Raw genomic sequence first — 15218 nt, forward strand, 5'->3', positions numbered from 1 at the left:
TCACAAAGGCCAGAAAGTTACTTGAAATACAGTATATCAGTCATGATTTTGTATCTGGAAAAAGAAAACACACACACAACACCTATTTTATGTAATCTTCCTGTGACCAAAATGTATTTGTATGCTTAAAAATTATCACTTAGGAAAGGATAAAAAATCCTGTTGTGGAGTCATTTTAAAGAACACATCTTTTAATATTAACATTTGAGGTAAAATTTGGATTTTTCTCTCACTTCCAGTCCCTTCTTCCCTTCACTGTTAACCTTTACTTGGAGATTTATTTATTGCCCTATGCCAGGAGTAGTAAGTGACTGGCTCATGGATTCAATTCATTAATTCACTTAAATTGTCTTTTGTGGGGGGAGTAAAGATAACAAAAATGTAATTGATCTTGGTTGGCTGTAGCTATCAGAGTGAAACAGGACAGCAATATCTTATACAGCCAGGAGATGGTGGTGGTGTCCATAAAAGTAGACCATTTAGTTTTCTGCATTGTCGGGACTGTTTTAAAGCCCTCTATTTTCAAAATTCACACAGGATCTAAACATTTTAAATGTCAAATTTTGGGAATGTTCTCCCATTTTTAAATCAAGGGGTTTTGTTTCCACATCTATATAAGGAATTAGACCTTTCTTCTCAGGGCATTGGCACACATAGCACATTTTTGCAAATGGAATTATGAACCTATGATTAAGTGATGTTACTTAAGGGGGGTTTTGTTATCTGTTGTAGTGAAATTATAATAAGGTGACTAGGGTGAAGCTTTTTTCTCCCCTCTCTTTTAATTCCTTACTCTTTTTTAAAATATCCTTTTGATTTTCTCTCTTCTCCCCACTACTACTCTATGTGGTATCTTAAGCATAAATAATAGACCTCTGTAATTTCTACTGCAAGATGCAGTTGTTAAGAGTGTGAGATCTAATATCACAAACTGCCTTAAAAGTTTTATTGGTAGTTAGTATACATTTCTTACCTGGTTGATGCTTTCAACTCTGTCAAGTTCTGACACAGGACTAGCCTCAGAGTGGAATGTTACCAAGTAAACTCATTTACCAATGAGTGATTGTTTTATCTAAGACTTATGTTTTATTGCATAACTTAATGAATTCAGCAAGGCCCTCGGGAGTACAGTATTTCTTTCTTTAATTCTATGGCTAATTGCCCTCAGTTCAATTTTGCCACTGTGATATCAATTCCACATCGCCTGAATCTACTGGGTTAATTGCACTATGATGGGTGTGATCATTGGAGACTTAGTGAGGAGTTTTAGAAATGTTACAAAATGAATCCGGAAGGATGCCGAAATTAATGTCTACAAATTATTTACAAAATGTTTATACCCCAGGCCCTGATCTACGCGCTTGGGGGAAGTCAGTGAGCAAAACCCATAAAAGGCCTCCATCCTCATGGGACTTAACAATGAACATGGGAGGACCTAGTCAATAAACAATACATCTAAATAAATTATACGGTATATTGATGGCGACAGCTACTCCAGAAAGAGCAAGGGCGGGTCCGGGACATGACGAAGGGGTGAGGCCGGGCGCAGTACGAAGTCGGCTGGTCAAGAGAAACCGCGTGCAGGCTTGAAGGAGGCGCGGGATCAGCGCCCTGCGGGAGGGGTCCTGCGGTGGATGGGGGCAGGCGAGGCGGCCTGGGAGCCGGTGCCGCAGCAGTTCAACAGACCTTCATTAGGAATTCGCTCCAGTCTGGGTTCGAGTTCCTAATTAGACTTCCGGCGAGCCAATTTCAGGGGGATCCAGCGCCAGCGGCCTGTCCGCTTGGCGGGGCTGGCTGCGGTCGGAATGATCAGCGCGGCGGCGGAGCGCGGCGGCGGAGCGCGCGCCGCAGCTCCCAGTCGTGCGGACCCCTAGAGGGGCGGCTCCGCAGCCCGGGCACTGAGCGCGCGACGGGCGCGGGGCGGGGCCGGCGGACGCCATCGCGTCGCTACGGGCTGCCGGCGGCGGCGGCGGCGGCGGCCTGGTCAGGACGGCCGCGGCGTCCTCGCCGCGCTCCGCTCGCCCACGGCCGCCGGGCCCTAGCCCCGTTCCCTGCCTGGTCCCCCGCGGCGGCGCGCGCGGCCAGGTTGGGCGGGGCGGTTCCGGGGATGAGGAGGCGGCGGCGCGCCGAGACGATGCTCCGGACCTGAAGAGACGCCGGCACAAGGCGCGGCGGCCGAGCGCAGCGCCGACCCGCGGGATGGCTCAGCCGGCGGGCCCGGCGGGCGGCGGGGAGCCCCGGGCGGAGCCGGCGGGTGGCGAGGGGCCGCCGGACCCCGAGGCGGCGGGCGGCCCGCCGGACGCGCTGAGCTTGGAGGAGATACTGAGGCTCTACAACCAGCCCATCAACGAGGAGCAGGCGTGGGCCGTGTGCTACCAGTGCTGCGGCTCCCTGCGTGCCGCGGACGCCGGCCGCCGCCAGCCCCGCCACCGCGTGCGCTCAGCCGCGCAGATCCGTGTCTGGAGGGACGGCGCCGTCACCCTGGCGCCCGGCGACGCGGGAGAGCCGCCCCCCGCTGCGGGTGAGGCCGCCGACCTGCGCCCCCGCGGAGAATCCCCGCCGCGACCCTCTTTCCCTCGCAGTCCCCGGCCTGGTCCTTCCGCCCCGCGACCCCCCCCCCCCCCCCCCCCCCCCGGCAACGAGAGGACCCCTCCTCGGCCCCTCTTTTCCCTCGCAGTCCCTGGGCCCTGCCCCCTCTCCGCGACCCTTACCTCCCACAGGAGGATCCCCGCTGTGCCCCCCCCCCTTTTCCCTCGCAGTTCCTGGGCCCGGCTCTTCCGCCCCGCGACCCCCCACCTCCCAAGGGAGACCGGGAGGAGCCGGGCCTGGGGCCGGCGGGGGAGGGTGGTGCTGGCGCTGTGGTGGAGCGGCGCCCCACGTAGGTCAGAGCAGGGGGTGGGGGGCGGGTAGCGGCACAAAGAGGGGCTGTGAAGAGGGTGTCTGGGCGGGCCTGCGCCGCCCTCCCCACTCCGGCTGGGCCATCCGACCTGCCCAGGGTGCTGGTAATTGTACACACTGTCATAGGACAGCTGCCCGCGTCTTGTTTGGGAAATGGAATGGGTTGGGTCCTTTTCGTGATAAGCTATGTATACATACTTACATGCCAGGGCTATTTACTGGGGTTGCATTTATGGTGTGATAGGTGCTATGAAAGGTTCACGTGAGATCTCACCAAGGATACTTAATTCTGCTGTCAGGAAAATTACACCTTTCAGAATGAATAGTCAGCTAATAGTATTTTTTTAATTTGGCAACAAATTCCTTTGGTTAGGAAATATAAAAAGCCCCGAGGAGAATTTTGTTATATTGGGAGAGATGGAAGGAGATTAAATAATGATTTCTATCTAGCTCCTGAAAATTATAAAACAACTGCTATTTACCTGCGTATTAGAATTTCTTGTGATGAAAAAACAGGTTTGTCGAGTCAAACGTTGACAGGATTTCAGATAAACAGAAAATGGATTTTGGTTAGGTCATTGTCTGGTGTAAATTCTTCAAGATTATCACCTACACGTTAATATGTAGCTAGGGCTTACTCAGATTTGGTGATGGTGATGAAGGGATTGATAATAGGTTTTTCATGTCAGTTTTAATGTAATTCAGTCTTTTGAGAGGCAAGTATGTTAAGAACATAGAGAAATAATCTGCCCTCACTTTTAGAAAGTTGATGAAAGTATCAAAATGCTAACGGTGAAAGATGTAATTCATAAGTAGTTAGTAAAATGACATTTAATGCAAATCCTTATTTAAAATAAAAAACGTTCAAGGTTATAGATAACAATTCTTTCAATTCCACCAGAACATTAATACATTAATTTGTGTGTGTGTGTGTGTGTGTGTTGTGTGTGTGTGTGGTAAACACATTTTAGAACTTTTATTTATTTAAATTGAGTCTTTATAATTCTTTAGAAATTATTTTATTTCAAATAGTTTTTAGTTTATTTGATGTGTTTATTGTTTTTAAGTTTTGACTTAACATTAGTGGAAAATACTCGGGATTATAATTTACTTACAGTGTATTAATATATTAAAAGATAAATTTATTATAAAATACAGCAAAGCCATGCCTTGGAATCTGGCATTTCTAAGGAAAATAATGTTGGGTGCGACCCCGTTTTATTTTATTATTATTTTTTTAATGTTTATTTATTTTTGAGAGAGAGCGCAAGCAGGGAAGGGGCAGAGAGAGAGGGAGACAGAATCTGAAGCAGGCTCCAGGCTCTGAGCTGTCACCACAGAGCCTGACAAGGGGCTCGAACCCATAAGCCAGTAGATCATGACCTTTGAGCTGGAGTCAGACATCACACCCTTAACTGAGCCACCCAGGTGCCCTGCAACCCCCTTTTAGAAGTAGCATTTGGTACTGGTGTCTTCTGGAAGGAACAAACAGCAGTTTACATTATCTTTCTCTTGAACTTGATCCCAGAAGAGTGTGGTTTATGTTATGTTTATGGACCTACAGTAGTTTACTTGTCAAAGACAAGGGTGTATTCTGGTGGTAGTTAAAATGAATTATCGTTATTATTTTGCATCATTCCTATGAGTGATAACATCTTGACCTCAATGTAATACTCTTTTCACGGAGAGAATAGTAGTTTCCCTGCAGTAGCGGCAATGGATTTATAAACATTTTGTGTTGTTCCTTAGTTCTTTTTTTTTTTTTTTTTTAATTTTTAAAGTTTATTTTGAGAGAGAGAGAGGGAATGAGGGGGGGAGGGACATGGAGAGAGAGAGAGAGAGAGAGAGAATCCCAATCCCAAGCAGGCTCCAAGCCATCAGCGCAGAACCTGATGCAGGGCTTGAACCCACAAACAGCAAATCATGACTTGAACTGAGATCAGTCAATAGTCAGATGCTTAACTGCACTACACAGGCACCCCATCTTCTTCCTTAGTTCTGCTCATGATTTCTGCTACCAGTTGTGGAGAGAGCCCAACCAAAGTTGTTGATACAATCTTGAGCATTTTAGGGTTGACTGATTAAAAATCTTTAGGAAGTTCATACCAAAATGTTGTTTATATTTATTTACTCCTAGGATTTAAGAGTAGTTGCATGGCTACAGAAGGTACAACTGAGCACTTAATCTTGATTCTTAAAAATTAATGATAACTTATACTGTGCACATGTATAAATTGTTTTTAAGGAAAAATGGTAATCATGACACTTCAATTCTAAGAAGTACTTTTTCATTGTAGGGCATTTACCATGTATGTTGTTGGCAATCAACAGCATTTATATTTTCATACATTTACCCATTGATTTATTTCCAAATGGAGGTTTAGGGAAATTAAGGGACTTGCTTAAATTCATACTGGTAACTTTGAATAAAATCCAGGTCTTTCAACCTCTAGGCTTAGAAACAGATTTGGTTTGAATTTGGGTCATGATTCCTCCCCTTCCTAGCTGAGTAACCTTGAGTAACTTCCTTAACCTCCCTTAATTAATGAGTTAAAGACACTCAAGTTCTGCATATATAGTCACCCTGAGTCCAGCCTTGTCATCTGTAAAATGAGAATAGATGACTTTTTCACGAGAGAGTGTTTAAGTGAGATGACGCGTGTAAAATGACAACAGCAAGGCTTAGTATGTAGCAGATACTCAGTAAGTTTTAGTTTCCTTTTTCCCCTAATTCTGTGTCCTTTCACACCACCATGGTGCCTCTGGTCCTGCAATTCTGCATTTTTACTCAGAATTGGGACAAATGTTTGGGTCAGGGTTTCTCAGTCTCAGCACCATTGACATTTTTGGATGAATAGTTCGGTATGGGGCTTCCCTGTGCCTGTATAGGATGTACAGCAGCATCCGTGATCTCTACCCACTGGATGCCACTAACTATCCATCCCCTCCCCCAAGTCATAACAATGAAAAATGTCTCTGGACATGTCTAAATGTCCCCTGGGAGGGCAAAGTGATCTGTTGAGAACTATTGGTCTAGCAGATGATGAGTGGTACGCAGGGTTGTGTTCAGAGTGGAGAATCGGATTCTCGCGGTTATCCTCCAGTGAGTGAGTCTTTCAGCTGGCCACTGTTCCCTCTGCTGTTGAATGAATGAACAAGTGGTATTGGTTCCCTATCAGTAGTATTGCTCCTCTTAATCCCATAGATGCGTGGGATGCATGTTGCTCACATGCTTTCTGAACTTGTTTTGGGGTTGAATATAGTAGTAATTGATTTTAGTTCTTTTTTACTTTTAACAGTGTTGATACATCCAGAATGTTCACAATCAGTTTGAATTAAATTAGAAATACTTTATAAAAGAAATAGGAAAATGATGAAAGATGTGGGAGACACGGAAATGAGACCAATACGGAAAAAAAAAAAAGGAATAGGCAATTTTATTTAGCATTCAGATATAATCTAGTGCCATATACTAACATGGCCATGAAAGCAGTGTGATAAAGGACTGAAGGAGATAAATTAAAGAAGAAGAAAATATTAGTTCTTTAAAGGATGTCTTAAGAGTGAAAATGATTAAATCATGAATTAGTATATTTTATGAAGTTATTTCTGTGATGATAGAAGGAAACTTGCTTAGAATCAAGAGGGCTTATGATTCTTCTTAGGTGGATAACTTAACATTTTTATTTTACCCAATGTTTATGTACTTGTAGCCATAGTAAGACCTTATTGTCTGGTAACAGTTTGATGAAGTTTTTGCTTTCACACCTCTGTCAAATGAGTTAAAGACACTTAGGGTCTACATATAGAGCCTGCTCTTTGTCACCAGTGTACCTAACTGGCATTTCGAACACATTTTACTGTACATATTTAGTAAGAGTCATTGATGGAATTTAGGTTATATTTCAGATCTTTGAAAGATTGAAACTTTTTTTTTTCCTGGGATGCCACAAAGAATTATTAATAACAGCAGTATTAGAGCTTAGATCCATTGCATGATCTCTCAGCAGCCTCTTAGTCCTTAAATACTCATCTGACAAAAAAAAACATTTCAGATTTTGGTTTCAAAATCTTTGATGTATCTATAATGGTAGATGTATAAAGAACATTTAAAATGACCACATCTTGATTTAAAATAATCTTAGATTGGTAATAGGTTTTCCTTTGAGGAACAATGAAAACCTGCGTGCATACTAATAACGGCATCCCTTGGTATAGGAAACATTCAGGCTTTGTTTGGACTTTGAAAAGAGGACATGATCCGTCAACTTCTCAGCAAGTTTCATGCTAATTTGGTGGGAGAATTGGTCTTGGAATAATATACTATTTGATTTTAAAGAGAGACCGAATAGTTGTGGAGAAGGTTAAAATAGTGAAACCATATTTTAAAAGATTAATTCTTGTTCATTCTTGGTATAATTCTTGAGTGTTCACATCCTGATCATTAAATGGAAGGAACTTTTGAGATTTATGTGCATGTGTCCAGGGTAGAGTTTGGGGGTGAATGATGGTATTAGGGGTTGGTGAAATGTCTTATCAGGCACAGTAATAGGTAAGGATTATTCCATTTGAACAGTATGTCCAAATATGTTGGGTAATTAAATTTTAAAAACATGAATTGAGTTCCTGCTATTGTGTAAGCAGTGAGCGATATAAAAATAAATTGTTTTAGACATTGAAGAAGAGAAGATAAAACATAAACACAGTGGAAAGTTTACCACGAAGCTAGTGCAGCTTCAACCCTGAGCCCACTTATTTACACAAGCCTCTTCTAGGCCCCTGGGTGGGGCTTCAGTGATATGTTCAGGTAGTCATTTACAAAATTAAGATATTTTAGCCATAATCAGTAACATTGCTGTCACTTTTGACTCCAGTTTACCCTCCAACATACTTCTAGTTGTGTTGCATTATGTGAGAGTAGCCACGGACATTTTTGGCAGAAATTGTGCAATAGTGCGTTTGTGGTTTGTATCTGTGTTTCTGCCTTCTGCAGAGGAAAACAGTGGAAAGAGTTTGGTTATATACAGATATGGGTACTTAAGTAAGTTAAGGTTCTTTTGGAAAGCCATTAGCCTCACCAAGAATTATGACTCATCTTTAGAAGAAAACAACCATTGATCTACCAAGGACTATATGTTGGTGAGAGATGACGAGTCACGCTCTGCCTGTTTTATTTCTAAGGTCAGAATCACTTTCCCGCATCACAAATTCTGTAAAATAGCAACAGTTCCCATCCTGCTTTCATGATAGTGTCATCTGAGCCATATTATGTTTCCCGCTTGCTTCCTGTTGGCTAAGTAGAAAAAAGAGAAACAATCTTCTAGATATTTGTTTAAAACTCTGAGGAAAACATTGCCTATTACCAAAAATAGTGGGTTTTTTATAAACATTTTTTAAAATGTTTATTTATTTTTGAGAGAGAGAGAGGGGCAGAGAGAGAAGGAGACACAGAATCTGAAGCAGGCTCTAGGCTCTGAGCTGTCAACACTGAGCCCGATGCGGGGCTTGAACTTGTAAACTGCAAGATCGTGACCCGAGCCGAAGTCGGAGGCTTAACTGACTGAGCCACCCAGGTGTCCCAATAAGCTTTTTATTTTGAGATAATTTTAGATATACAGAAAAGTTTGAAAGATAGCACAGAGAATTCCTGTGTACTTCTTACCCAGTTCTCTTAATGTTACCATCTTCTACTGTGCTGTTTGTCAAAACTAAGAAGCCAGCGCTGGCACATTGCTTTAATTAAACTCCATACTTCACTTGGATTTCCCTAGTTTTTCTGTTAATGGCCTTTTTCCTGTATAATATGGAATACTGTATTATTCCATAATACAGTATGGAATACTTCTGGTCTGTTGTGGTTTCTTAGACTTTCCTGGTTTCCCCTGAGTTGACAGTCTTGAGGAGTACTGGTCAGGGGTTTTGCAGGCTATCCTTCCATTTACGTTTGCCTAATGTTTTCCTGACTAGACTGGGGTTATGTGTTTGGGCAAAGAATTATTACCACATAGGGAAAGGGGCTCCTCTCATCACGTAGGATGGAGGCATACAATATTGACACGACACCACTGGGGATATGCACTTACTTGCTGGGTTTCTCCACTAAAGAGTTACCTTTTCTACAATCTGTTCTTTGGAAAGGAGTCACTAAGTCTAGCCTGCATTCGAGAAGGGGGCCTCTTCCTGGAGGGGTGAATTAATATTGTTATTACTACTTAATTTTATATTACTTAATTTTAATATAATTTTATATTTTGTTACTACTTAATATTATTTGGACTTCTTCTGTAAGGAAGATTTGTCCCTTTCCCCCCCATTTATGTATTTATATCATTCTGGAATCATGTATATTTTATACTTCGTTATTCATTACCATGTTATTTTGTTGCTCAAATTGTTCCAGCTGTAGCCATTGGAAGCTCCTTCATGTTGGCTCCTGTGTCCCTTTGACATGCAGCCATCCTTTTGTGTTTTTGAGCACATCTTTACTTTCTGGTGCTACAAGATACTTTAAGGTTTATGATGTGTATGTATTTTGTCCTGGCCCTACAATCAGACATACCTCTAAGGAGCTCAGCACGGGGTATGATTGCTGATGCTGGTGTTGTTTTGTTTTAAATATAGAAGAATTCAAATAGCATAAGGCATAGTTCTTTTTGGTGTTCAAACTTTGTTAGATTTGTGAGGTATCTCTTTCTGGTATCTCGCTTTTACTGGCATGCCTACCACATCTTTTCCGCAGTTATGTAATGAATACCACAGAGCCAAGTTGAATACAGAGGTTGAGAGAGAGCAGTCTGTACACGCTGTTTACCCGAAGGGAAAGATACCTGGGGACTAAAGCCAGGGGAGCCTGATTGGGATATCAACTTGGATATACTGGAGCTGAGGGGAGGTCAGTGAAATGTGGCCTGGGGTCCAGTATGGAGTGACTGGAGTATGTGGGTGGTCAAGAACTGGTTTGGGACAAATCTTGTCATCATTGGCCTTCCTGTTACAAGTAGTTATGGATACTCAGGGCTAGCTGTCCCTGAGGCTGCAGTAGAACCATGCAGAATGTTGGTGATTGATCACATTTGAAATAGTTGTCCATTTTGTAAACATGCATTTGCATTACTGCTCTGGAGTATAGGGTGTGGATAAAATATATTCTTGTGATATGCTCATAAAATATCTTAACCAAACATGCATTATTGAATTTTTATTAAAATGTCATATAAACTACTTGCTGTATTATTCTCCAGACAGTGCAGAGATCTTAGAACATCCTAACTTCGTTGATCTCTTTTTGTTGTTTTATGATTGTTGACATGTATTTTAGTTTATCATAGATTTAAAATATGACATCATTTTTGTGCAATTTAATATTCATTTAGATTTTTTCACGTATTTGCCATTCCCATGCTCTGTAGTTCTTCCTGCATTACTATACTTTCTTCTGGGATCATTTCCCTTCTGTTTGAAGAATTCCTTTAGTATTTACTTTAGTGCAAGTCTGTTACTATTAAATTCACTCAGTTTTTGCTATTTGTAAATATCTCTATTTTGTCTTTATTTTAAAAGCGAATTTTCATTAAGGTATAACTCACAGAAAAGTGCATAAATTATAAATGATGAATTTTCACAATGTGAATACACTGTGTAATCAGAATACAGGTCAAGGAACAGGACGTTATTAACATCCCAGCAGACCTGTCTGTATACCCTTTGAGTCAGCAACCACCCCAAGAGTCACCACTGTCATGAATTATAACACCATAAGTTTTGCATATATTTGAACCTATGTGTACAGAATCAGCTAGTATTATACAGCCTAATGCGTGAGTTTTTTTCTCTGAGCTTTCTGAGATTGATCTGTATTGTTGCATATAGTTGTAGTTCATTCACATTTTAGTATCATACCCCCTTGTATTAATATACTATAATTTATCCATGGTTGTTTGATTTTTTGGATCCTACATTTGGATATTGAGCTATTGGAAATTATGGAAAATGCTGTTGTGGACATTATTAAGCAGATCTTTGGGTGAACGAATATAGCATTTGTGTTGAGTATATACCTAAAGGTAGAATTGCTAGTTCATAGTAGTTGGGTATTTTCAGTGTTAATAGGTACTGCCAAAAGTTTTTTTCCAAAATGATTGCATCTCACAAACATTTTGTTTTTTAATTTTATTAAAAGATTGTCTTAATGTTCTTATTTATTTTTGAGAGAGAGAAAGAGAGAGCACAAGTGGGGTAGGGGCAGAGAGAGAGGGGGACAGAGGATCTGAAGCGGGCTCTGTGCTACTTCAGAGAACCCGATGCGGGGCTTGAGCTCATGAATTGTGAGATCATGACCTGAGAGCCAAAGTTGGACACTTAATCGACCAAGCCGCCCACATGCACCTTTAATTTTAATTTTTTATTTAAAAAATTTAATGTTTACTTATTTTTGAGAAAGAGAGACAGAACACAAACGGGAGAGGGTCAGATAGAGGGAGACACAGAATCTGAAGCAGGCTCCAGGCTCTGAGCTGTCAGCACAGAGCCCAACACGGGGCTCGAACCCATGAACCATGAGATCATGACCTGAGCAACCAAAGTTGGATGCTTAACTGACTGAGCCACCCAGGCATCCCTAATTTTAATTTTTTAAAAAGTTCTTGTTTTAATTCCAGTTAGTTAACATAGTGTTATATTAGTTTCAGGTGTACAATATAGTGATTCAGCAATTCCATATATTACCCAGTGCTCATCACAAGTGTACTCCTTAATTCCTATCACCTATTTAATGCATACCCCCAAGCACCTGCCCTCTGGAACTATCCATTTGTTCTCTGTAATTAAGTTTGTTTCTTTGTTTATGTGTCTCTGTTTCTCTCTCTTTTTTCCCCCCTTTCCTCATTTGCTTTGTTTCTTAAGTTCCACACATGAGTAAAGTCATATGGTATTTGTCTTTCTCTGATTGGCTTATTTCACTTAGCATAATACTCTCTCTCCATCCATGTCATTGCAGATGGCAAGATTTCATTCTTTTTTATGGCTGAATAATATTTCATTGTGTGTTTGTAACACTTTTTCCTTATTCATCAATTGATGGGACACTGGGCTGCTTCCATATCTTGTCTATCGTAAATAATGCTGCTATAAACATAGGGGGTACGTGTATCCTTTTCAATTAGTGTTTTTGTAGTAGTAGGGTAGTTCTATATTTACCTTTTTGAGGTGTTTTCCATAGTGGCTGTACCAGTTTGCATTCCCACCAACAGTGCACAATTGTCCCTTTTTCTCTACATCTTCACCAACACTTGTTGTTTCTTGTGTTGTTGATTTTAATCATTTTCTATGAGGTGACACCTCATCGTAGTTTTGATTTACATTTCCCTGATGCCACTCCCAAATTTTAAGAATTAAAACCAATCTGGGACATTAGTATGAATTTCATCAGGATTTGATGAGTGTCATGTTTACGGAAAGGCTATATCACTAATAATAGCAGGATTTGCTGGTCCATATGTAACTTCTGAAAACTGACTCTCAGATCTTTTTATGCTACTTGGGCTAATGTATTTTTAAAAATTTGGGTCTGTTGTCTTTTTTCCTCATATTTTCCATTCATGGCCCAGTCTAATTGGAAGCCAAGTTTCTACCCAGTATACTTCTCTCATATCTTATATTTTTCAGAGATAAAGATATATAGAAAGATAGGTGATGAATAGTGGTAGAATGCCACTGTCAGTCACCACAGGTTGTCTGGTTCTGGGCTTGGCCATATCTTCCTGGATTTTAGCGATAATATCATGTTAGAAGAATCGCCCATCCCACGATTTCATTTATTCATTTCACCAGTGTTTGAGTGCCTTCTAAGTGTACTGTACCAGGTTTAAAGATACAAAGAAGAATGAAGTGCACCCATACCTTCAAGAAGATCACAGGTGCATAAACTAACACAGTACAGTTACAGTAATTCTAAAGTGATAGAGACATGTACAGAAAACTGTGTGAGCTTAAGGGAGAGGGTGACTGTGCTGGTGTGATGTAAGGCAGACTTCATAGAGGAGACCAATTTTCTGGAGGCCTTGAAGGATGAGCAGTGGGATAAAGGGAGGACACTTAGGCAGAAGCAACAGCAAGTACAAGGTTTAGAAATGTGGAAGAACTATTCAAAGAACAGTAGTACGTAAATTGTAGAATGGCATTTGTGCTGACACCCACTTCCCCATACCAAAAGCAGACACTGTTTAATCAGTCATTGCATTTTTGCTGCTAAATTTATAAGCAGCTTCGGAGTTCTCAGCTTTGCTTCAGGCAGACACTACCACTTATTTGGAGTTGGCACGTGAAGTTGAACCTGTTTGTCTTCCTTGCAGTGGGCGTCCACTGTGCCTGGAGCATGGGATGTGTGGGGGTGTGGTGGAGAATGAGACAGACTAGAAAGGTATGTTGGCTGGGATCAGGTTATGAAGGACGTTTTTGTGCTGCACTGTTGAGTTTGTATGTTAGCCTGTATAGGCAATAGAGAGCCATATAAGGATTTTAAGCAGGAAAATGATGTAAGCAGATTACTCTTTTTGGATAGGTAACGATGGGAGTTTTGTAGAAGATGGATTGAATTGGCTAAAAACAAGGGCAGAGACACCAGCAGGCATTTCATACTATCATTAGATCCTAGTAACCTTTAAGTTGCCTAACCAGTTGGGAGTATTTATGGTATGATGGAGGTCTGAACAAGGGCAGACCTCGGGGAGAAAGAGTCTGATTGAGAGCAATCTAGGAAATAGTACAGGACGTGGCCCTTTAGTATTTTTTGTTTTTGTTTTTGTTTTTTTTAAGTTTATTTATTTTTGAGAGAGTGTACAAGCAGGGGAGGGCCAGAGAGAGAGGGAGACCAAGAATCCCAAGCAGACTCCATGCAGTCAACGCAGAGCCCCATGTGGGACTCACCAACTGAGAGATCATGACCTGAGCCCAAATCAAGAGTGGGAGGCTTAACCAACTGAGCTACCCAGGCACCCCGGCAGGCCCTTTAGTGTTTGATGTGGGGGTGAGAAAGAGGAAGGAATCTTGGAATGCTCTCAGACTTCCCACCTGGGTACTTGGCTGCTGGGAAAGCAGGAGAGGCAGCATAGGGTGGGAAGATAATGACTTGTTAGAAACTAAATTGGCCTGGAAAAAATATTTTTCCTGTGGAGTCATATTTATTCCTACGAAGTTCCTCTGCAGATCAACTCTTTAATGTTGCATGGTAACACGGAAGATACAGGAGTAGGCAGTAGAAGGTGTGGTTTTAATTCTCAGCTCTGAAGCTTATATCATAACATGTTTGGGTAAGTGAACATGGGTGGTAGTTATGGCAGTATAACTACAGGAGCTTGCGTTTGCGAATAGAAGTACCTGAAGATACCTCTTTGACAAGGTTTCTGTTGGCTAGTATGGTCTCATACATGATGCCAGGGTGGGAGAGGAGATTCTAAGTGGAATGCACTTATGAAATGCTTATGAAATGCATGAAAACCAGAATTCTTTAGTTGACAGGAAATACAGGAATGTTTGGAACTGGCACTTGGTAGTAGTCCTTTTTTTATAATTTAGCTTGGGGAGGTTCCCCTCCAAGTCTTCTTTATTCTTGAATAAGGTGATAGTATGCTGTGATCTCAGTGGATTTCTTCTGAAGCCTCATGAAATTTAAGCAATTAACTTTTTTTTTAAAACATACTTTATTTTTTTAAAAGTTTATTTTGAGAGAGAGAGAGAGGGCACGCACTTGAGTTGGGGATGGGCAGAGGGAAAGGGAGAGAGGAAGAGAATTCCAAGCAGGTCCCACCTTGTCAGTGAACCATGAGATCATGACCTGACCTGAGATCGAGAGTTGGACACTTAACCAACTGAGTGAGCCACTCAGGCACCCCTAATGCTTGAATTAATATCGGCAGGGAAAATTTTAATCCAAATCCACACTGTTTACAAAAAGAAACACAACTTCCATCATCCCGTCCTCTAACACAGGAGTGTCAGGAATGTGGCTTCTGTATTGTCACTCCTGTCTGTTCCCATGGCAAACCTTGCTAATGGCTATGGACACCTTCCACCCTGTACTTGCCCTCACAACTCTTCTGAAGATGGTAAGACTGTCATTACCATCCAGTTTGAGTTGGCACAAAAGATTAAACCTTTTTGCTATATAAATTTTGTATACGTAAAATACACAAAGATAATACTTGAGTTTTGGTGGAAACATGCTGAAATTATTTTTTAGTGGAAAATACTTGACCTTTAATGATTTTTGTTCAATGAGATGAAATAAAGTTTAGTTAATTAAGGTTGCTGAATAGAAAGAAAAA

General features: G+C 41.4%; 1 protein-coding gene across 5 annotated transcripts in view; it reads left to right on the forward strand.

Moving 5' to 3' along the window:
• Positions 1-2031: 2031 nt before the first annotated feature.
• The window catches only part of SPIRE1 (spire type actin nucleation factor 1), a 200823-nt gene continuing 187636 nt past the window's right edge, over positions 2032-15218 (forward strand). For all 5 annotated transcript variants that reach the window (XM_019433832.2, XM_019433836.2, XM_019433833.2 and 2 more), the window contains exon 1: positions 2032-2521. In XM_019433832.2, the coding sequence (XP_019289377.1) occupies positions 2200-2521 (322 nt within the window). In that variant the 5' untranslated portion in view covers positions 2032-2199. The remainder of the gene's footprint in view (positions 2522-15218) is intronic.

This window comes from Panthera pardus, unplaced genomic scaffold (assembly GCF_024362965.1).
Source record: "Panthera pardus isolate Hobbes unplaced genomic scaffold, ASM2436296v1 HiC_scaffold_15, whole genome shotgun sequence".
NCBI classification, from domain to species: domain Eukaryota; kingdom Metazoa; phylum Chordata; class Mammalia; order Carnivora; family Felidae; genus Panthera; species Panthera pardus.